The sequence below is a fragment of the Gossypium hirsutum genome, chromosome A07 (assembly GCF_007990345.1).
Source record: "Gossypium hirsutum isolate 1008001.06 chromosome A07, Gossypium_hirsutum_v2.1, whole genome shotgun sequence".
Taxonomy (NCBI): Eukaryota; Viridiplantae; Streptophyta; class Magnoliopsida; order Malvales; family Malvaceae; genus Gossypium; species Gossypium hirsutum.
Genome location: NC_053430.1, coordinates 236,167 through 261,674, shown reverse-complemented (window position 1 = coordinate 261,674; position 25,508 = coordinate 236,167). Strand labels below are relative to the sequence as shown.

Genomic DNA, 25,508 nt, shown 5'->3' with positions numbered 1-25,508 from the left:
TGACATATAAAACAAATTATGTGCACATGAACTGATATGCAAGTTGTTATGCCAACAACATTAAAAATTATTGTTCCAATCATCATTTCTGTTAAAAAAATGATTTGACTCTTTTCTTAAAAATTAATTGTCAAATTAATTTAAAAAATGTCTAAATTTATTATTATGTCTAAATTTTATTGAACATGTTATCTAAATCTCACTAATTAATAATAATATTATTAATATATTATAATTTTTAATTTAAAAAATTTTAACAAATTTATACATGATTTAAAATTTAAATATTATTATAAATAAATAACATATGCCTCTAAATAATATTCACAATTTTGACAACCTACTATTAAAAAATTTTACTTGTCTCTTTAATAACATTTCACATTGTACAAAGATTACACATTGTATATTAAACATTAGATATGGACACTTTTCAAAGTTGGCATACAATTAAAGGAAACCATCTTGAATTTTGATAGTGACTTGGGTCCCTAAAACTTATAGGCCGAAGACCTTTGACCTTATAAAGTGTAAAATTTAACCAAATTATGACATAAAAGTACACTTATCTCTCTCGATATATATATATGCATTATCCTATGGTCTAAGAAAACCCCAATGCATTATTGAGGGTTTTGGTTGTCATTAATCTCTTGTTGCATGTAACCATCACTCACAAAAACAAGATGATCACCATCTCTAATCACTTCTATATCATCAATTTCGCCTCCTCCTTTGTTCATCACTTTACCACCAAATATCCCAAATTTATTAGCTCCAATCTCAACCAATTCCTCCATGCTCCCAGGTACTAAAACAAGCTTCCCAATGGTGTCTCCTTTTTCAGGGCAAGTAATTATCACTCTACTTGATTTAACTAAAGGATCCTTCATACCTTTTGGTTGATGAACTGATAGTAATAAATCCTTCTCGACATTTTGTGACATTATACCAAACAGAGAGTTGTTGAAGTTACTGCTCTTACGCCTCGGTCGTCGAGATTTGCCTCTTGATGATCCATCCAAACCATCACCAGACGTTGCCGTGGATATGACCGGTTCGCTTGTAAACCTTCCGAGGAAACGTACTTCATGCTTCTCTGGGATAGTCATGATTGGTTGAGTTTTCTTCTTTTCGGTTAATGATTTGAATATCGTCTCGATGTCTTCGTGCCCTTGTTGTGCAGCTAGGTCCCTTGGTGTCCAACCATGGATATCGCGTTTATCGATGTCGCTGCCTTGTTCCAATAGGTATTTCACTATTTCAACGTTTCCTTCACATACGGCGACGTGAAGAGCAGTGTAACCGTTGTACCTAGGACACATGACGTTCCCGCCGTAACGAACGATTTCTTTGAGTAAGTCCAAGTCGTTTTGCTCGGCAGCGATGCAGGCAAAATGACCAACATCACCAACATTGATGTTTGCCCCATTGTCTTTTAGTAGTTTGGCTATATTGTCATGGCCACCTAGTATTGCCTCCCATAGTGGTACACTTCCTTCTGAATCTACATAATATAAAGAACTTATATTAATTATTTCCATATCATGTATTACAAATGATATACTAATGAATGAGGATAATACCTTTAATGTTAGGATCTGCATTATGATCAAGTAAGATGAGAACACAATTCTCACTTCCTTTGGATGCAGCTATATGCTAAATTTTCATAGGAAACAAACAGAAAAAAAAAAAGTACTTAAAAAGATTAGCATCACCTTCCATTGAAATCAAATAAAAAAAGCTGAAAGAATGTCACAAACCAGAGGTGTTCTTCCATTGTCATCGGACTCGTTAGCATTGTGCCCCTTTTCCAATAGCTTATTCAACAACGAGTCGTCTCCTTTGACTGCTGCAAAGCAAAGATTGAGAGGCAAATCCATTGAGCCACGAGCTAGCATGTTCTGTGTCTCTATTAAAACACCTTCCATAATTGGATCATCCATGTCTTTCAAATGCTGTCCAAAAAAGAACACATTAGAAATTCATGTCTTTGGCATGTATTTGCTAAAGGGTAATTATATTGTCAAGTACAGCATGCATTACCTGAAGAAGATTGTTCATGATTATGGTCCCATCTCCAACATTAGCCTGAATGATATTAAGGAATGTAGTACGGTTTAGCCGTAGTAGTTGGCATAATCTTTTCGTACGTACTGTGAAGAGTTGTGGTCTATAGCAAAGTACACCAATCTCACCACAAAGGTCACCTGCTGATGCCTCTCCAACAACCTTAAACATAAAGCAGATAATGTTTTAACTCAGTTAGCATTGGTTCATGATTATAAGATTGATATAAGGCTAGTGTTTTAATTGATATATATAAATATATACACAACTTACTTGTTCAACTCCATTTTTTCGAACCAATAGGTCCTGAGAAGCAAAACACAACATTAGGGACCATTTTTTAAGACAAAGTGTCCTTTTTCTGGATAAGAAAGATTATGTGTGTGTGATTTTTCTTACCACAGCACCAGTTACAAGGATGTAGAAATCTGTAGGTGCTTCATTTTGTAGAATGACATCTTCTTTTGGAGGAAAATATTCAGCTTTCATTTCTGAGACCTTCAACATTTATTCATATATATATATATATATGAGAAATCAACTAAAGAAGTAAATTGCAGTACAAGAGCTTAGCATGTTTTAAGTAGTGGATTACCAACTGAAACAGCAAATCATTAGAAACCCCATGAAACAAGTAAACATTATCCACAAGAGAGTAGAATAGATAATGAGAAATGCTCGATCGGATGGCTTTAGGAAGGGAATCCAAAGTCTCTTGCTGCTGCAGCCCTTCAGAATCAGTGCGGTACTTTAGACTTAAATGTGCAACCATCTGATCTAGTAGGCGAGGAGGCAATTGGTTTCTCTGAGCAAAGCTTGAAGCAGCTTGAATTGTATCCCTCTGTGAATATCCAAATACAGGAAATATTATCAAAGATGGATAAAAAAATGGAAGCATATACAGCTAGTTGATAAGTAAGAATTCACTCACAAATTGTCTAGTTCTGCTAGTTCCATGGACAACTAAGTTTGTCATGTTTCCAATCAAATATGCTGTCAATCCGAGGTTGAAGAACATGTAGAAAATGTCGAATATCATCTCCGGGGTATTCACAGGATGTAAATCACCATAGCCAACAGTAGTGAGTGTAGTGATGGACCAGTACATGGATGTTACATATCGAATAGACAAGCTTTGTACATGGAAATTGTCTCCCATAGATGCACCAATCCATGTTCTTCCAGGATCACGGTATCTTGCAGCAATACGGTAATAAAAACATCCAGCACAATGAACAGCAAAAACGGTAACCTACAAAAAGACAATACAAATTCCCATAAATGGTACTGCTAGCTGCATTACTAATAAAGAACATGCCTTGTTTTCTTGTTACTCACGCAAATAAGTTTCGCACATCGAACCCAAAAGTAGTTGAAGTTCTTGTCTTTCTCCAATCTGTAGAAACCAAACAATAACTCATGTCAAAAAAGTGGTAATAAACAGATTTCAACACCAATCAATGTGGAAAAAAACAGAGTTGATACCTTGAGAACAAGGCACTAACTCTACGAAGGCGCCAAAGGCGAAGCATGTTGAACAAGCCATACGAACGCAGCGGCTTAGGTGAAATTCTCCGAGCAAGTTCCGATGGTATAGTGGATATAACGTCGAAAGCTAACCAAGAAGTGCCATACTTCCAAGCAATCTTCTTAGGGTCATCAATGAGGAGATAAGTAGCTTTATCAAGGTATGCAACAGAGAAGGTGAGGATAATATCCAAGGCAAAGAATCCATTAACGACATTATCGGTAACAGCGAGTGGCGTATCCGGCTTTCCGAGGAACCCGAATTCGAATGGTGAAACCCAAGCAGTGTATATGACTAATAGGACCAAAAATGTCTCCCATACCCTGCATGAATCAATTCAATTATGTAAATTTTCAGTCAGCATTTATTCCTTCTAGCTTGTGTGTTAGAAATTTCATTAAACCTTTTCAAGTTCCTTGTATAACAAGCATCAAACACCCTCTAAATGTGAAAGGCATTGTACAAGTGGAAAGTTTCTAAAGATAGCTAACACATCAAGCCCTCAACTTTGATTTTAGACCATTCTTTTTTAGAGCAATAGGGTAAAAAAATGGAATAATAAACATGAAGGAATAGGTTGGTGGCAAAAGCAAAAAGCATAGATTCAAAGTGATAAATAAAGAAGACACTTTCTAAATACCTATTCAAAACACATGCAAAGACAAAGTTAACAACAGTTTTTCAACATGAATAATTGTTCTTAATGAATTTCAGTCTAGTCCTTTTTTTTCCAAATAGTGAAAAATACATAATACTAACTAGAAAAGAACAAGTTTTTGCAATCCCAAAGATCGAAGAGAACCATATCTCATAAAGGACAAATTTTGAACTTTGTCTTTTTCCAAAACAAAGGCTCACGAGATTTTCATTTTCAGTGCGGTGATATTCCCAATACAGTCTTCGTTAAATGAAAAAGAAATGAACTTTTTACACATTGATCACACTAGAAAGAAGAAGAAGAAGAACACAGAGTTGGAAACAAACAAAAAAGTGGGAAAAGGCAAAGGCTTTGTTTATATATATATATAATGACCAACCTGTAACGACGATCGTGAGGAGAAATAATATAGCTCCTGAGCTTAACCCTGCGGATACTTCTGGCACCAAGCGAAGGGATTATCCCTGTAGTTAGACTGTAATGGCTGCTCTCTCTTGAGAGATGCTCTATCTCTTCTTGCCTGCATAGTACTGACCCTCGAAACATGCCTATGTTTACTGCTGCTCTTTTGGAAATGCTCTCTTTCTTTTCCTTGTGTAAACACTTATATATAGAGAGAGAGAGGAACCAAAGGCTTTACCTTTTTCCTCCTTTTTTTTTTTTCTTAGTAGATAAAAAAGAACCTTTTTTTGGTTATGTATATATAGGAACCAAAGGTTATTTTGTTTGGTTTTGAAGTAAATTTCTGTGCTAATGCAATGACACTATAGAAAGTGTAGCACACTAGTATTGAATAATAAGATTGGTTAAATTATGGTTTTGGCCCCTTTAATTAATGTGGTAATTTATGAATTTTGTACTTAATTTTGTATGATTTATTTTTTATTTATTGGTCCAAATTATTAATTCCTTTAACTATTTTTGTTAAGGTGATGACGTTGAGTTTGTGAAAAAAAAAGTTTCGTGTTAGCCAGAACTTTAAGGGTGTTTCTGAAAATATTCTAATCAAACAATTTAATCTAATAAATATTTATAAATCAAAGTGTTTTCAAAAACTTTTATTATCGAAAATAGTTAAAAATATTAATAATTTATATTAATTTAAAACATTATAAAAGTAGAATCATTAACTTATACAAAATTAAATTATAAGGACTAAATTATAAATTTGAGCGAATAAAATTGGAATTTAACCAGAAATTCAATCGAAAGCTTTTCAAAGGCAATTTTGCCTTTCATTTTTCACGTTTCTTACGATATTACAGATCATAGAAATATTCTTTGTCTTAAATACATAAAAATATCAATTTTACATTTAATATAAATATTATATATTTTCAAACCATCAGTCATGCCTGGGACAGACTTAAATTTAGTAGACGCAACAAGTAGCGAGTGTACCATAAGACTAATTAATGTCCCAATTGACATTTGGTTTAGAGGACCACTTTATAATTTTTTTGATAAATTGCATATTTTATCCAAATTATATACTTCATCCAACACCAACAAATAAGATTCCAATTACTTTCTTATCCTTATTTCAATAAAAGACACTAATTATATATTTTGTCCTTTTTCATTATTTGTACATAATTGTTTTAATTTCCATTCTTTTCAAGATTTTTCCATTTCTTTTCATTAGGTTTTGAGTTTTTTTTCCTCTAATGCTGCTGAAAGATCTATATCAATATTATTATATTTTTCTAGGTAAAAGTATATTATTCCACACTCTATGTTAAGGGTTATATTTTTGCAATTGACTTTCTACTAAAAAAAGTAAATTAGTCTTTATAAATTAAATCAAAAAAGAGAACAGTCTTATTTTTAATAAATTTTATCAATTTCTGTTGTTAAAAACTGATCCCTATAAGGTACACATGGCACGTCATGTCTCACTATCTGGTTATTTCGTTAGTCAGGCCAGTTTTTAATAATACAAATAGATAACATTTTTAATAGAAAGGACTCGTTTGCTCTTTGATCTAATATAGAGGTCTCCAAAGTACTTTTATTTATTTTTTTATAAAAATTTATTATATATGTTTGAAGTGTTCAAATAGTCTCAAACCAAGATCAAATTAATTAAACTTTAAAATATATAACTGTAAATTAAATTTTCTTTTTTGTGAAAATCAATTATCAAATCAAACTAACTTTAGTTAATTTAATTTGGTTTTTGATTTAACCAAACTAAAATAATATTCTAAGGTTTTCAATTTTATTTAATACGTAAATATTTTATGGTTTATTTAAAAAATTTTAATGTATAATTTTTACTTTGGCCCACTACCGTACAATTTTAATTATAACTTTACTGATCCATTGAGCTTATACTTAATAATTTCAGATAACTAATTAATAATCGAAATTTTAAAAATTTTATAATTGATGTTAAACTAAACTAACTTCAGTGGCGGATAGATTAATGGAACTAAAGATATAATTAGATGAAAGCAACCTAATAAGTAATAAGAGTGTTGCAACTTCCTGTGATTGTGATCCAAAGGAGAGGGAAATTAATCAATGTGAAGTCTCAACTACCATACGAAGGATGGCCATCTGCCATGCATGCATGCTTCCAATTTGACTCAAAATATAATATCTGGCAACAGACGCCTGCTTTGAATTGAATGTCTCATCTGCCCTTTTTTTAGGTTGGATGTCCAAAGAAGACCCCACTCCATTTAAAACACATCACCCTCCACTCACATATACACATATTGTGCTATGGACTTCTATTATCACTTGTAAACAAAGTGGATTACTTAATTAGGATAAAAAAAATTTAAATACTCAATTGAATATTGTTAGAAATCGACCCGATTAAGTAACGAATAAGAAAAATAGTAAAAGAAATTGAGAAATTGAACATACAAATTTAACGTGAAAAAACCCTCCAAAAAGGATAAAAAAAACCACGACAAAGATAATTTTACTATAATGGCAAAAGAACGAAGATTACAAAAGATGGAGAAAAAAAACTAAAACCCGAAAACAAAGAACCCTCAAAACGTAAACACAAAATTCTCTAAATGTGTTATGAGTTCTAACCTCTAATGAGTGTGTTTTCTAAGGTTGTAAAAGAGTCTATTTATAGGCTAAATTAGCAAGTCAAATAAACTATGCTAATAAATGCTAAATATATTATACTAATAAATACTAAATCTTCTAAAAAGAAAATATATTTTGTTTAACTTGACTTGCAAGCAATCTCTTAGAATTTGGGTCACACAACTCTAATAATCTCCACCTTGACATGAATTCTTTCAACTCCATCTTTGCCAAAGCCTGCCACGGGCCTATCTTGAACTATGTAGGGAACTAACTGAGTCGAATCTGTGCTTAGAAGTTGGAAGACTTCTAGCCTTCTACTTGTGCACTACCAAATCAAAACTAGCCCAGGTCTGATTTTCACGAACACAGTGCCCTAACTTTTCGAAATCTGCATCCAAAAAAGAACCTCTCTTCAACGAAACGGTTATACCTTTTTCCCTCCTATGACCAAGTTGCCTCCACTCCAAATGAGTTGACTTCACTCCGTAACGAACGAGGGACGTCCGATTTCACCAATCACTGTAGATCCTTCCAGAATATAAAGACTGCCGGTTCTTTTACCTTTTAACAAAACGAGAGCTCCATAAGATACTTTAATAATACTCGACTCGATGTTGATTCTGCATCCTTTCAAGTCTAAAATACTCAAGGAGATGAGATTTTTTTGTAAATCAGGTACATACCTGACATTTGAGAGTGTCCTAATCGTCCCATCGTGTATCCTAATTTTAACAGTACCAATACCAATTACCTTACTGGATGAATCGTTTCTCATATGCACAACTCCACTTTCAATCGAACTGTATGTGGAGAACCATTCTCTATTGGGACACATGTGGAAAGAACATCCCAAATCTAGGATCCATTCTGACGTGAGCTTGGAGTTATCACTCGTTGACACTAACAAAAAATCATCACCACCTTCATCAGCCAAATTAGCACCAGCTACATCTTCATCATTACTCTCAGCAGCTCTTTTATTTCGCAGTTTATAACAATCTGCTTTGACGTGACCTAACTTTTTACAATAGCAACACATTTTGTCTCATTTATTTGATGCTACCAAAATAGAAGCTTGCCTATCTGCCTTGCTATCCAAACCAAACTCATTGTCGAGTTTGTCTCTACTCAACAAATGACCCTTCACATCTTCGAACGAGAGTTTGTCTCTGCCATAAATCAAGGTCTCTCTGAAAGATTTGTATGAAGGAGTAAAGAGCACAATAATAGCATAGTTTGATCTTCATCGTCAATATGAACCTCAATGTTCTTTAAATCATTTAAAAAAGTAATGAATTGATTGATGTGATCTCTAAGAAGCTCACATTGTTCATGCGAAACGTAAATAGACGTTGTTTCAACAGTAAACGGTTAGCCAAAGACTTAGTCGCATAAAGAGTTTCTAACCTTTTCCACAGTGCGCATGAGGTCTTCTCCATCAATACCTCTTGCAATACTGTATTCGCGAGGCACAACTGGATTGCAGACAAGGCCTTTTCATCAAGCTCTTCCCATTCTGTTTGATTTAGATTCTCAGGCTTTTTTCCGGGAACAACCTTTTTCAAGCCTGTTTGAACTAGAATTGCCATCATCCGAACTTGCCATAGATTGAAATTTGTCTCACCATCGAACTTCTCAATTTCAAACCTTGTTGCTGCCATCTCTGAACGGATTGATCTATAAAAAAAATAAACTAGCTCTGATACCACTTGTTAGAAATCGACCCGATTAAGCAACGAATAAGAAAAATAGCAGAAGAAATTGATAAATTGAATACACAATTTAACGTGAAAAATCCTCCAAAAAGGATAAAAAAACCACGGGAAAAGATAATTTTACTATAATGGCAAAAGAACAAAAAGTGTAAAAGATGGAGATAAAAAACTAAATCCTGAAAACTTAAAAATAAAAAACCCTCAAAACGTAAACACAAAATTCTCTAAATGTGTTATGAGTTCTAACCTCTAATAGGTTTGTTTTCTAAGATTGTAAAAGAGCCTATTTATAGGCTAAATTAACAAGTCAAATAAACTTTGCTAATAAATGCTAAATATATTATACTAATAAATACTAAATCTTCTATAAAGAAAATATATTTTGTTTAACTTAACTTACAAACAATTTCTTAGAATTTGGGTCATACAACTCTAACAAATATTGAAGTAAAATTTAGGTATTTAACTAGGATAAGAAAATTTTCAAGTATCAAATTGGAAAAATTCAGATACCAAAATTAACATTGAAGTCAAACTCAAGTACCAAATTGAAATAATAATAAAAAGCTCAAGTAACAAATGATACATTAAAACTAAACTCAAATGCCAAATAGTATATTAATCCTTTGTGAAAACAATAGCACTATAATTAAGGTCTAATAGTGGTTTTAATCCTTTCCATTATCTTAAAATTTGAGATTTAATCTTTTTGTTTTAATTTAGACTTATTAATAGCATTGTAAAATTAGAAATACCGAATTATGTCAAATTAAAGTAAAAAAATAAAGTCCCGAATTTCAAAATAATAAAGAGATTAAAACTAATATTTTTGGAACTGAATTAATGGTTGAATAGGTTAGATCACCGATTTCAAATTTGACCTTCAATTAAATAAATTATTTAAAAAAAATTCATAAAAAACACAGTTTAATTAATCTATGTCATTTCGCAAATCAATTTGACTTATTCTAAATCGATATACTAATTAATTCTCAATCAAATTAATCTTATGTAATTTCGAACAAAATTTATTAAAAAACCATAGTTAGTTTGGAGTTTGATTGTCGGCCATGGCTGATAAAACAAAAAGGAAAAGTTGTGTGGGGATGAAGGCAGCAGTTGGAGTCCAAAGAGCTTGAAAACGTGTGGAAAAACTTTTAGTCGTCCAATGGATTACCAGAAAAGTGCATGTGGGGGCTGCATGCAAACTTCTATTGCTTGGACCAATATTGAGATGGCAACTCACCCAAAATTGGTAGCCAACTCCATGATTAATTATTTCTTTTCCTATAGAAAATTAATTAACGTACAAAATAGCTCCTCAATTTCACTTTGTTTTCCAAATTAAAGAACACATGGTCTAAATTAAAGAAAACATGTTAGGGGAGTCAAAATCACACGGTTTAAGTCAAATTAAAAATAATATTTAAATAAACTTAGTTCAAATACTTGAAAAAACACTTATTGAAGGGGTTGATGCATTTTCAAATAAACAGCATGCAAATAGTCCTATGCTTTGTCATGGTCTACAAAACCTATAAACAAAGGATTCAATATATAGAGTTATACTAGATATCAATAATAGGGTATATAAATTGGTATATCCTTTACAAATTTATTAGATGATAAAAAAGTGATGGGATAAGATCTCTAACTATTGGACCCTATTGGATACTATATACCCTACCAAATCAATCCTTCTCTTTTAATGATATTTGGCTTAATTCCTAAAACCTTTTTATAAAATAATTGAAATTTAACGTTCTCTTGTTTAAAAGTCAATAATCAATAAAGTTTTAAAATATAGTTTTTCATCAAAATCTCTGATACAATGTTAAGTGATGAGATGACAGTTGAAAAAAAAATTATATTTTAGAGATTAAATTAATTGCTAATTTTTTATTATTACCACCTTAATTGAATGTGATTGTCAATTAAGAGCTTAATTAAAATTTTAAATTATTTTACTACAACTTTTTTGAATTTAAAACAACAGAGTTTTACAGGACTTGGGGTTGTAAGGCAAATTCAATGATTTATTCTATTAAAAAATAGTCAACACATTAGTCAGTGCACTCGACTTACTTTTATGTAATGTACAAACTAAAAGTAATACTTACATATTATCCATTGGTTAAGATTGTTAGGATATGAATAAATACTGGATCAACTAAATTGATGGTAAAACAGCCTTGCATTCTTTTTTTCTTATTCCAATTTTTTTTTCTCATCAAGCTTTAATCAAACAATCCAAAAAAAATTAGGTGGGGATTCTAGATTCAGATTACCTCAAATTTAGTATAAGCTTTAAAAAGAATGTGTTGGATATTATCCATAAAATTAGGGGTGAATACAATATGGGGTGGGCTTTGGGTTGAAAGTTACAAACCAATCCGTCACCCATAAACAACCAATGGCCATCACGCACTCAACCTTCCTTCGTCCAAGGTTTAATTATTTTTATAAATTTTCTATAGTTTTTAAATAATTATTTAAAAATCAAAATTCAGATTTAGATTCAGATTCATCCTAAAAATAAAAAATTATTTAAAATAATAATAATATAAAGAAATTATTTTTAAAAAAATCAACAATGCTTCTCATTGTTGAAAGCTTCTCAAGTATCATAATTCTCATTTTCATTATTTTGTGATTTCCCCATGGTGAACTTGAGACACTGAAAGCTAAAGAAAGCAAGTAGGTGCGTTTTAATTTTATAAAAAAATTATTATAGTTATTCATTTAATTTTTTCTCTTTTTTAGCCGTCAAACTTGTATTATATGTCAAATCACTTCAAAATAGATAAAAATGTTAACATATGTTAACTTTGTTGACGTAGCATCTACATGATAATCTACATGTATGTCACGTTAGCAATTAATTAATTCTTAAAAATAAAAAATATTTTATAATTTTTTTGAATTTTTTAATTTTAAAAATTAATTAATTGATAATGTGACGTACATCTAATAAATTTATGTGTATATCACGTCAATAAAATTAACGAATATTAATTTTTTTCTTTCATTTTTAAACAATGTGATAAACAATATAATTTTAAGAGTTAAAAAAAGTTGAAAATAAACACACTTATCATATCATATGCCACTAGTTATTGTGTGGACCAAGCCTCATAAAAAGGGCTCCTCTTCACTAGGTTACCAAGTGATAATGGAGCTGTTTCAATCCGTGTCGTAGGCAATGTTTATATAAATAACAAAACAGGCTTCCACATCATACCAACCAAGAGGGGGCGAGCGTGCTCGATAGGACATTTTCCTAATTTTCAGATTAGGCCTTGGGTTAATACTGTTTCTACCTTAGGAAGCAAGGATGTGGGCACTTACTATTGGAGGGTGGTCGGATTTAGGCCTTGTGCGACTATTGCCAAGTGAACACCAGGCCCTGCCCTTCTTATCTCTTCCTAAGTCGGTTTCAATTGATATGATCTACAAAATGGGCTCTCTTGGCCAGGGCCTACTTGCTTCCTTTGCTTTTATGTTTTAACTACTCCTATAGTTACTCGATTATTAGTAATATTTTTGGTCATCTAATCATGAATAGGTATAAAATTATCACTTAATTATTTAAATATTTTTTTGTCACACAATTATTCAAAATTTTCTTCTTTTGTCACTCGCCATTAAACCACCTAATAGAAAGATAATTTGGCACCTTTTAAGATTAGCATAATATCAACTTTATCCTCAACATTTATATATAGTATCAATTTAGTATTGACTCCAAAAAATTAATCTTCAAGATTTACACTTTGTGTAAATTTTTTTTGTTTTACTTTTATTTGTGATATTGAGGGTTAATTTTAAAAGAATAAGAAAAGATGAAATTATTATCTTAGATTTTTTGGTGTTCTATTTTTGGTATATTTTCGATCAAATTTAGCTGATAGATTTGTTCTTTTTAGCTTTTTAGGTGAAATGGTCACAAAAAAAAAGTAAAATTAAAAGAAAATAGAGACCAAATTGCACAATGTGTAAACATTGAGGTTGTTTTTTTATAGCCAAGACTAAATTGACACAATGTATAAATATTGAAGGTTAAAATTGCTATTGTGCCAATTTTAAAAGCTATTATGTCATCTTTCCATCAGCCATTTAATGGCAGGTGACTGTAAAAGAAAAAATCAAATAGTTGGACAACTATTTTGTAACTTTTTATAATTGGATGGCCATAAAAGATACTTACTAATAGTTGAATGACTACAAGTGTTGTTTACCTTTTTTTCTTTTATCATAATCTTTTACTTGTTGAAAGTTCGATTCATTTATTTATAAGCTCTTTCTCCTTTCTCTGATACAATGTCATTGCTTGCTTCTTCTTTTTTTAATGAAAAAATCCATATATAAGTATCTTTTTATGATTATTCAAATTTGTACATTTATAAAATCAAATTCTAAATTGATTCCAAATTTTAAAAAGTTTTAATTGAATCTTCAAAGTAGTGTTATATCAATTAGGTTTTTTTGACAATCTAATCATTAGCTTATGCATTAAATATTAGTTTGGGCATGATTCACGTCATTATTATGGTAGGCATATGAGTATTTGAAATTTGATCATCATATTCAAAATATGCTCCATGTCAAATCTGAGCTAAAATTTAATACTCGAATTAAGGGTTATACTAACAGAAGAGGATGATTTATACAATACTTTTACTTTAATGATTCAATTTATAACATTTTAAAGTTTGTGGATCAATTTAAAATATGGATAATAGTTTACAATATGCTTATTAACCAAATTATAATGTAAATAAAATGCTTTAGATTAACTAGCGGCTTACACACTATATTCAAGTATAGATATATGAAAATGCAACATGACTTGAGCATATGAATTATTTTCTTGATAACATTAAGGAATAGACAAGACATAGAGCAAGATATGCTTGTATCAATGTACTTGGACAACGTTTATGTATGTTGGATTATTGATTCACATATGAAAATATCTACTTAAAAACGTCTAGTGATTTTACAACCCGACAAAACAAAAAGACATTTGCGCATATATATGGTTTTTGCATTAGACAAAGGTTAAGTATAAAATTGGGGGAGAGGGAGAGCACATATTACAGATTGCAGAACATAATGCTAGATGGCCCATGCAAAAATTCAAGTTGACATACATAAGAGGGAACATGAATGCATGCTTGAGTGGTCTTTTGCAATATTCATGTAAACTTGGAACAGCACATGTTCTGCAATATGGAACATGTGTTAAAAATATATATAGTGATAGTGGGATAGGATTAGGAAGCAACTGTCATTGTATATCCCATATTGCTTTCTATTGTTTGATGTTGGTATATATCATATATATACACATATATATATAAAGAAAGTTTTGAAGCTCAACTTGCTTTCTTTTGGTTTAATTATGCTCACGGTATCTGTACTCTTCAAGTTTTTGAAATTTAGTCCCTCTGTTTTTAATTCCAAAAATTTAGTCCCTTTGCTCATATGATGTTGGTGCTTGACGTTGTCCTTGATATTGCTTATAACCATAACATTTATTATTATTATTATTATTATTATTGATTAAATGGATGATGACAAATCATAAAATATTTTAAAAATAAAATAAAATCATTAATTTTTTATGATGTATTATTATCTGATTAAATAAATAAATAGATGAGACAAAGATGTGATGATGTTTAGTCAACTTTGGTGTGAAAGCAAAATCCTCCATTGAAAAGATGTGATTTTAATGAAATGGGTAGTAATTGGAAGAGTTGATGGTTTGCATCTTTTCAACCCATGATGAGAATTAGAACCTTTTTTGGGTCAGTTTGAATAAAGCTAAGATCATCTCATTGTCATTATAATAAGATCCTTCATAAATTTGAAACTTTAAACAAATATTATTTATTTATTTTGTATGTATATTTACTATTTTGTCAATAGAGTTTTTTATAGTAATATTTTTAGATATGTGTGGGTATTCTGTAGTTATATTAAATTTTACTGAGTTTTTTCTCAAACACAAGTATCTATTTTTCAAACCTTGATAAAAAAACACTAAGAAAATATATTATGAGGCTAATGAGAAGTGAGAGGCAATTTCTGTTTTATCAATTTGGAAATGGCAGGGTTTCATTATGAAATTAAGTTCACATCATGCCACTCCAAGTGGCCATATGAAAGATATAATTAAATTAGGGTTTAGAGGTTGAGTGAAATATTAAAGAATTCCAGTTTCAGGTATATTTGGACTAATTTCCTATTCAATTTTCCATGTATTGCAAGTTTTTTACTGAAATTGGTGATGGGTGTTGTTTTACTAAATATTGTTAACTAAACTATGCAATGCAAGCTTCTTCTTCTTTTCTTTTAAAAATTTTCCACAGCTTTCATTCAAAGTTTTGCTTTTAAATTGTTGAACCTGTAGCTTTTCAATTCTCTTGGATGATTAATTTTCTGCTTTCAACTGTATTTTTGTTTGGTTCATTCGTTGTAAAAGATTGAATTAATAAAATCTTAAAATATAAGTAAAAATTTTAAGAGATGCTTTATTGATTCGCAATCATTACTAAATCCAAATTATTATTATTATTATTATTATTATTATTGTGATTTGGATTCACAATTCTTTAGTTTCACATTGTTCTTTTGGATTTTGCATTAAAAAAAACATCTAAAATTTGTCTTAGAATGAAAAGTCTATTTTTATTTTCATTGCAACATGACAATAAATTCATGAATCTAGACAATTTACATTACCTTTTCATGTTGCAATGAAAAAAAAGACAAATTTTAGATGCTTTTATATATATATAAAATGGTTTAGCATGCAAAATCCAGAAGAATAATGTGAAACTAAAGAATTGTGAATCCAATTCACAATAATAATAATTTGGATTTTGTAATGATTGTGAATCAACAAAGCATCTCCTAAAATTTTTGCTTATTTTTAACACGCCAACTCAAGATTTTATTTCAATCTTTTACAAAAACAAACAACCAATGAACCATAACATCAACAAAAATACAGCTGAAAGCATAACGTTGATGAAAGATGTGGAAAATAAATAACACAGTGAGGGTGGGCTACTGCACTATATATTATTTAATTTGGTTAATTATCTAATTTCGACTCGAATTAATCGATAACCGAAATTTTAAAAATTTATTAATTATCCTTCGACCGAACTAAATCTGACCACTGACCGATTAACCAAATTAGATTAGTTCGATTGATTAATTCGATTTTAACCAAATTTTAAACACCCCTACCTCCAACATAATCTAAATCCAAATCAACTTAAAATTAAATATTAATTTATCAACTCAAAAAATCAAAGCTATACTCAACTCTTACTTGACCAAATAGGCCATAATTTTTAATTTTTATATTTCTTTCATCAAATAGAATAATAATTTTTATTTTTATTTTTTAATGATACTATTAATTATTTTCTAGATATATTTATGTAAGAGCAAATTTTATTATCATTTATTTTAAACTAATATTATATATAAAAAAGTATTTTGGTAACTATCCCAGGACGAGTGGGACGAGCTTTTCCCAAACCCAATTTCAACCCAACTGATTGAAGAATTAAACTCTATCCAAAACTCGATTTCAAAAATTGAAGAACTTTGAGATCTAATCTGTGTAATTTATTTTTTTATAATTTAATATTTACTTTTATAATATCGTTAGTTAGATCAAACAATTGATATTGTTAACTATTCCGATTAAATTCCTCACATTGATTTTTCTTAAAAACATCTTTCTAATTCATCGTGCTAATATGATTTTTTTTTGTGTGTGTATGTATGTTAGAAGGGACATTTTAGGGGGAATAGCTTTTTAATTAGAATATCAACTATGTTAACTATTAAAACTACTTCAAAGATACCATATTATGTCAAATTAATATATATATATATATAGACAAATCCTAAATTTTAGAATACTAAAAGGCAAGGGCGAAACTAGAACAATTGTTTAGGGGGCCGGATGAAATTTTAATTTTTTATAGTCTATATCTTTATAATTTTTAAAAAATTAAATCAAATTTTTATAATTTTAGGGGGACAAAGTGTAATTTTACCTTTACTAATTTAAATTTTTTAAAAAATCTTAAGGGCCTAAATAGTAATTTTACATTTTAGGGGGGTCAGGGCCCTTGCCAACCCCCCTAAATTCACCACTAGTAAAAGGATCAAAACCAAAGTATGACCTCAATGATGCAAATGGAGAAAAGCAATCTACAAGCTTCTATCTAAAATGCAATGACTATTTGTTCATTTTCATGATACGACATCCATATCCTCACTTTAAATTTGAACTTCATTAATTTAGAAGTTGTTATATTACCTTTGCTAGTCTTTACATGTGCCCCCTTCGAATATATTTTGCATTAGGCAAACTTTTAACCTTAGATCGTTTCGCAGTAAACTTAAAAGACCTTGCAAGACTACTTCCATCATGAATATATGAAACCTTGAGCCAAATGATTGTTTGGTCATCCTAAAATGTCACATCATCAACCTATGGAGTCACATCATCATCACCCGGCCCTATAAGGAGACAAAATGTGATACACCCAACGGGATTTTGACACGTGATACACCCTTAGCTCATGTATATAAGCCTTCCCATTGTACTAAGAAAGCAAAGAATAACAATTTAGTCAAAACACTCCCTACCCTTTCCATTCTCTTAGTTATCTTATAAACTCTTCTCAACCACCAAACACGACGACTCTTCCCCCAATCTAGGTGACCCGCCTCAGTTTTTCCAATTCAATCCCCCTTTTACCGATTTAATATCTCAACAGAATTATATCATAAACATGTTTATAATTTTGACATAAGAATAATGTTCAATTACCATACCCCACCAAATGTTTCTAAATCCTCCTGAAAAAAAAGGTTTTGATTTGAATTGATGCATAAACATCCACAAGATGTAATGTAATCTTGTTTGAAAATCAAGAAAACAAAAAGAAGGTTTGAAAGGTTAGTTTGTCTAATCTACACATGAAATTAAACCTCTTTTAACTTTTTTTTTTGTTCTTCTTTTGGGTGTTTAATTTCAAGCCAAAGAGGACACAATTTTGAGACCAAAGGATGAGGGCTTGGCACATGGTCCCAACATGTTGTAGGTGTATTAAGACAAGACTAGGGTATAGGAGGGTTTGAGTGGGTAGACCCCAGTGTAAAAATGTTTGGGTTAAGTAAAGGGTGAAACCCTAGAAATAGACAACCTTGTTCCTATGCATGTGCTCCTATTTATATGTAACATTCAAAAAAAATAGTTTTTATAAACAACCCCAACCACCCTTTTCTTTAATTATATTTCTCTTTTTTCCTTCAAAATCCCCGGAATTATATCCTTATTGTATCTTGGTATAGGATATATATACACCATAACATGCACATTGGAAACTTGAGTTATATATTCATTTACCTTTAGATTTTGTGTAACATTTACTGCACCATTCACTATACTCAAAGGTAATAAAGTTTCACGTAATCCTACGTACAGACAAGCACACATGGCTTAGTTTAATAGAGTTTTAAAAAAAGCTAAATTATGCTTGCAGTCCTTATACTTTAGTAAAGTTTGATATTTAGTCCCTATACTTAAAAAAATCAAATTATTTTACTTTTTTAATTTAAAAATCTTATCCCACGTATTATAACGTGTACTTCTTCAGTTTATATTGATTTTCTTCAAAAGTTAGTATTGTTGCATGGATGTATTGATGGTAAATTTGAACTAAAAATATTTATAGCGTTAGTGATTGGATTAAAATTTTCAAATTGAAAAAGTAAAAGAAATTGATTTTTAATTCTTTAAGCATAAGAACTAAATATCAAAGTTTATTCAAGTAGAGGACTGACGGAAAATTTTGATCACCAAACAAGCAAACAGTGTTACTTTCTATTGGGTAATCACACATTCACGCATAGAAATGTTTAAGATACACTTGGCTTTTTATATATTGGGGGCGGGGGGGTGGGTCCAAAATACCTCCTTTATGTTCACATTAAACATGTGGGGCTGTATCTAAATTTTGTAGAAATGAATTCAAAATTGCAGCAACAAAGCTTGCAGTCCTGGTCACAAACGATTGACAAATTAACAACCAAACATGCAAATAAACAGTAGGAATTGCAAAAGCATTTCCAACAGCCCACGCTACAATCTTGAAACTTTTGGCATTCAATATAAAAACATATTTTATATAGAAAAGTTCAATAATGCATCTCAAAACATTATATGTAGAAATCTATAGTTGGCATATATAAACACATGTATATATACACACCTTTAAGCATTTACTTTTTTTATATATATTATTATAATATAAAATAAATCCACCTCTCTTGCCTTCAATCCTGCCTTAGTATTGGAAACTGCATCAAGCTACTGATAAATAAAATATTTAAAATAAAAATAGAATTTAATTTAATTTAATTTAAGACCCATTTTTCGATTTTTTTTCAGTCTAATTCCAATGATGGCCCCTATGCCGTTGGCCTTGCTTGATTATTTATTTTATTTTAAAAATTTTGTTTCTCTCTCTTTTTCTTGTTATTAATAAAAGGCCATGGGGAGAATAGCAAGTGATATTCAAACATAAGCCAAAGAAAGGTATAGAAGCAAAACCAAAAATGCCTACTTCACAGTCACACTGAGGAAGAAAAACAGTGACCAAATATATCAGAAAAAAAAGCCAAACCGAAGCTGTTTCTTTCCCCTTGTCGTTGTTTGTTTCTTGTTCCAAATAGTATATATTCATATGGAGGTGTTTTTACAGTACTGGTTGAAGCTGGTTATGATATGCTTGATGGTGTCAGTTTTGGTGTTAAAAATAGCAGTGTTGCTTTGGTGGAGACCTAAGAAGATTGAACAACATTTCTCAAGGCAAGGGATCAAAGGACCACCTTATCATTTCTACACTGGAAATGTTAAGGAAGCTATGGCCATGATGTTAAAGGCTTGTTCACAACCTATGCCTTTATGTCACAACATTCTCCCCAGAGTCTTGGCTTTTTACCACCATTGGAACAAAATTTATGGTACTCTTTTTACTCTTTTTATCATTATATCTTGTCTCTTTTGTGGTAATGGTTGCTGTATGTTGTTAATGCAGGCGGAATGTTTCTGGTGTGGTTCGGTCCGACGGTTCAGGTGACAGTGTCGGATCCTGACATGATAAGGGAAATCTTGAGTTCCAAGTCTGAATTGTATGAAAAGAAGGAAGGTCATCATTTGATAAAACGGCTAGAAGGTGATGGCTTACTTAGTCTCAATGGTGAAAAATGGGGTCATCATAGAAAAACCATAACTCCCATTTTCCATATGGAGAATCTTAAAGTAAGTATTTAATTTAATACACTTACAGCTAGCAATTGCTGCATGAAGATTACTTTTAAGTTATTATTGTTATTATGATTGTAGCTGCTGGTGCCGATGGTGGTACAAAGTGTGAGTGAAATGGTAGAGAAATGGGGGAGGAGCAGATCCGGGGAGATTGAAATTGAAGTTTGCGAATGGTTTCAGAGACTTACGGAAGATGTGATAATGCGTACGGTGTTTGGGAGCTGGTATGAAGATGATGATGGGAAAGCCATTTTTCGTTTACAAGCACAACAAATGGTGCTTGCTGCTCAGGCTTTGCGAATTGTTTCCTTACCTGCCTATAGGTAATAAAAATCATACTCCTTTTTTTCTCCTAGACTACACGTGTAGTAACTCATCTATTTATATAGTGTTAATTTAGTATTACTTTTAAAAATAATAATCTCAATATTTATACATTGATTTTTTTTATTTCTACTTTTCTTTATAAACCTTTCGTCTAAAAAGCAAATCTTGAAAGAATAAAAATTAAACTTTATCATGAAAAGGGAATAAGTATTGATTTGGCGTAATTGAATTCTTACAGGTATTTGCCGACCAAGAGGAACATAAGTTGTTGGAAAATGGGCTGGGAGATTAAGAGGTCGTTGATGAAGCTGATCGAGTGCCGGAAAATCGATACGAAGGGTGTAATGCAAGAGAATGGGGCCAAGGATTTGGTGGGATTGATGATGCAACCCTCTTCTAACATCACCGTCGACGACATGGTTGAAGAATGCAAGACCTTTTTATTCGCCGGCAAACACACCACTTCCAATTTGCTGACTTGGACCACTGTTCTTCTAGCAATGCACCCACAGTGGCAGGTTCAGGCACGTGAGGAGGTGATAAGGGTGTGCGGATCACGTGCTGTTCTCACCAAAGATGATGTTGTTAAGCTTAAGACGGTAAGCCCCTAAGTCCCCCCACCCTCTGAATTAAAGACAAGTAACATCATGTCTTGTCTCATATATAACTATCAAAACTATATGTTTATTATTATTATTATTCTGGATTGCTTTATTTTAAAAATTTTAAAAATTAATTCTTTTTTATGAAAAATTAAAAATTTAGTTCAAATAAATAAATAAATTTAAATTCTTACTTTTTGCTAATATATTAATGGTTGGATTGTTAATTACTAGGTAAGTGATAATGTTTAATGATGATACTCAATTGAAGACTAAATTATGCTATATTAAAGTGAAGAATTCACTTGTTTTCTTTTTTGTCTTTTATGGTTAAATTATGATTTTGGTCTTATATTATCTTCAAATTTACGATTTAATCTTTTTATTTTCATTTAGCATAAATTTGATCACTATATTTTTATAAAATCATTAGTTAGCCTAATTAGTTAAAACTATTAAATATTCTTATTAAATTTTTAATGTAAATTTTAAAAAACACCTTCAACTTAACATGTTAGTTTTTTTTTTAATGTTAAAACAGGTGCTTTGAAGAAGAAAAATACAAACTAAACATTTTAATAACAATAATTAATTATTTGGACTAACTAATGATACAAAAAAGAAGAGATATCAAATCATATCAAATTGAAATATATAGATTAAATCTTAAATTTAAGCATGGTAAATGGATTAAAATTATATTTCTCTTTTTTGAAAACAAGTCTAAATTAGATAATATAAGAAATGGAGCGAGCATGCATACATACATACATACATACTTGTCCACAATGTGGAAAACATATTTCATATCGGATTCACATGTTGTGTGCAGCTGACTATGATTTTAAATGAATCCTTACGATTATATCCACCAACAATAGCCACAATCAGACATGCCAAAGTTGATGTAAAGCTAAGGGATTACATCGTCCCTCGTGGGACCGAACTCATGATACCAATCTTGGCCCTTCATCACGATCAAGCCATATGGGGAAGCAATGCTAATGAGTTCTACCCGCCTCGCTTCTCCGAAGGTGTGGCACGAGCAGCTAAACACCCTATCGGGTTCATCCCATTCGGCCTTGGGGTCCGTACATGTATAGGACAAAACCTCGCCATTTTACAAGCTAAGTTAACCCTTTCCATCATACTTCAACGCTTCTCCTTTAAATTAGCCCCAACTTACCAACATGCACCCACAATTTCGATGCTACTTTACCCACAACATGGAGCACCAGTTATCTTTAAGCCCTTGTCCCATAGAGATGAGCCACCTTGATTTTATCTCTTCTCCATTGTTGCCTTTTAAAGCATATTATCAAAGAAAAATAGAGATAATTTGCAAGAAAAAGGGGCGAAAAAACTGGCATGAAAATCTTGGTTTTCACCATTGATGTGTTTTGTTACCCTTTAGTCTCTTTTTATGAGTTCATTTAGGATTTTAGGCAAATGGCTAACGAGTGGATTATTGATAAGCTTCTTCATATGCATTTTGTCTTAGCAATTTGTAAGTAGTGTATACTTGTAACACAGTTTTATAGTAATATTTTGTAATGTATACTATATTTGTAAGTTGTAGCATAATGTTTGGGCATATATAGGCTTAATCATGCTCCCCTTCTTATATTTTGTAATGTATGCTATATTTGTCATTTTCCTATCTATATAAGGATGACGCGGAATCACAATTTCATACGATCTCTTCTCTTACAGTATAATATATTTAAAGTTATCTCAATGACATGTAGAAAAATTAAAATAATCTCCACACTACTCTTCCAAAATAGTGCTGGAAAAGTTTACAAGTGCATATTTAGAATCAAAGGCCTTTATTATTTTATTTGTTTAATTCACCTTTCACAAGTGTAACACTTTATGAGTACTTTTTGTTTTATAATGTTAATCGCACTTAATTATTAAATTAATATAATAAAAAGATTACGTTAGTGAAAAATTAAACCATGTATACATACTAGTTAATTTAGCAATTTTGTAATGAATGCCTAAGAACAACATAGGAAGGAGGCCGAAAATAGGAACCAAGGCATTGGTGTGACCACACTCAATGAAAAGTTGATTTGTTAATTGCAATGATAAGTTTGGAATGGTTTTAGTTACTTCAAATTCAACCAACTATTTCAACACCTTCCTATAGAAATAAAAAAAAAACGATAGCATTAGCATCAAAATATTCATTTCAACTCTCAAAGGGCAAAAAATTCATTCCTTCAAAAGATATACTTACTACTTATAATGAGTAACCCCCTAACATTCTTTTTAATAGAGAAAGAGGTCACATGGGACAAAGAAGAAAAAATGAAATGGAAGAACTTTGCACTTGATCCATTGGAGGAGGAGCAAGCCACGTTCTCTGCAACAAATGTCCATGCTAAAGTTTGGGATAAGAGGTTTGGTCATTTCAATCATGCAGCTGTTGTGAACTTGTAAAGAAAGGAATTGACTCAAAGTCTCCCTTGTTTTGAATCTGAAATTCTAGATTGTAGAACTCGCCAACAAAGAAAGTAATCGAGATTTCCACTCAAGCAATTAACTTGGAGAGCTATTAAAAAGTTGCAATTGATACACACTGATGTGGCTAAACCTCACAACACTCCATCTCTTAATAGAAGTAGTTTCAAAACAATGACGAGGGTAAGTCGGAATTTTAGCAATACTGTGCAAAAGAAAGCACTTCCAGCTGTATCAGCTGATGTAATATTTGCTTCAAGTCGTTTTCCCAATACAAAATTGGGACAAATAATTATATGGCGAGTGTCAAAGGAGATCTTAAAGTTCTGTCTATGAAGGAGATTGTTGCACGTAAGACTACATTGTTGTTGGATCAGCAGAATCGCCTCTCTATTCATGACCTTACTAATAAATTCGAGAAGGGGTTAACTACTGCTGCTAAGTTGTCTGAAGAGGCTAGAATTAGAAAGGCAGCACCACTGGGGAAACATGTCTACTTAAAAAAGCTTAGAGATGTGTTGGAATCTTTAAAAGGACGTGTGGTTGGAAGAAACAAGGATGATGTAGAGGAAGTTTCTTAGAGAGAACTTGGAATTTGCAGCAACTGAAACAAGAAGAAGTGTTGAAAATTTGTTCCAGCCACCATAACAAAATAATCTAGCTAATGTATATGTTCAACAGAAATTTCTTCTATTTTCCACTTGCCTTTGTCGTTTTCTTTTTACATCAAATTTTTCTCAAAAATTCCAATAAAAATCATAGATTTATCTTTACTTCGAGAAAAAGCAAAATTATTATACAGTTTTAAGTGCACGATTATACACAATATATGCCGACGTAAAAATGACATTCCACATTCAACATCTTGATGTGATGATTTTGTGATTCTTAAAAAATTTGTGAAACTGATTTGCTAGGCAATGCAAATTGGATCACATGTGGTTGGAAATTTCAGTGGAAGTAGAGGAGCTGCTTCTATGGGAGTTGAATGTCAACATATAGCAGCTTTCCTTTCAAAAAATTTCTCCCTCAGTTGCTTGTTTATGAATGATTGTATTAGTTGAAGCCTTCATTATATTTATTTATCTTATTTCTTCCAGTATAATAGTCTAAAAGGGAGAATCTCATATACCATCTTTGGTCTCACAAGCTGTTAAGGGAAAGTTCTTGGTCAACGTTTGTGGATTGGATGAGTTGTACAACTAATCCCTTCATTAAATAATCTAATCACTTTTTTTTAATTGTATAAGCTTTTGTTATTATAGAGAAAAGGATAATGATAAATTTAACTCTCAATCTTTATATTTTTTTAATTAATTTGGTCTTTATTCTTTTTTTAGTTAAATTTGACTATTAACATCTCAAAAAATGTTAAACCACTTTTTTTAATGAAAATAACCGACTAAAACATTAATTTTTTTAATAAAGTTGGCGTGACAACTCGTGTTCACTTTATATTAGTATAATACTATTTGTCTTATATGTCACATCAATAAACAATTGAAAATTAAAAATCAAATCAAAATTATAAAAATTTCATAAAAAAAAGCCGAAATACACGTAAATTACCACGTGGGCTGATATGTTTAAAAATTTAACATTGTGGGGGGTTAAATTTAGCTCTAAATAAAAATAAGAGTCAAGTTGATAAAAAAAATTGTAATATTAATAATTAAATTTAACATTATGCTATGAAGAAATTAGGTGA

General features: G+C 31.0%; 2 protein-coding genes across 2 annotated transcripts; one reads left to right on the top strand and one right to left on the bottom strand.

Moving 5' to 3' along the window:
* Window positions 1–346: 346 nt before the first annotated feature.
* LOC107930864 (potassium channel AKT1) lies at window positions 347–4,926 on the bottom strand. Its single transcript, XM_016862621.2, has 11 exons — window positions 4,639–4,926; window positions 3,559–3,924; window positions 3,412–3,469; window positions 3,005–3,325; window positions 2,669–2,914; window positions 2,473–2,571; window positions 2,347–2,379; window positions 2,050–2,235; window positions 1,767–1,961; window positions 1,587–1,662; window positions 347–1,507 (listed from the first exon to the last, which is right to left on the bottom strand). The coding sequence occupies exons 1-11, from the start codon at window positions 4,803–4,805 to the stop codon at window positions 624–626; spliced, it is 2,631 nt and encodes an 876-aa protein (XP_016718110.1). The 5' UTR covers window positions 4,806–4,926; the 3' UTR covers window positions 347–623.
* Window positions 4,927–19,640: 14,714 nt separating this feature from the next.
* Window positions 19,641–23,024, top strand: LOC107930799 (cytochrome P450 734A1). The gene is made up of 5 exons (XM_016862517.2): window positions 19,641–20,098; window positions 20,173–20,396; window positions 20,481–20,725; window positions 20,968–21,328; window positions 22,164–23,024. The coding sequence occupies exons 1-5, from the start codon at window positions 19,819–19,821 to the stop codon at window positions 22,608–22,610; spliced, it is 1,557 nt and encodes a 518-aa protein (XP_016718006.1). The 5' UTR covers window positions 19,641–19,818; the 3' UTR covers window positions 22,611–23,024.
* The last annotated feature ends 2,484 nt before the right edge of the window (window positions 23,025–25,508 follow it).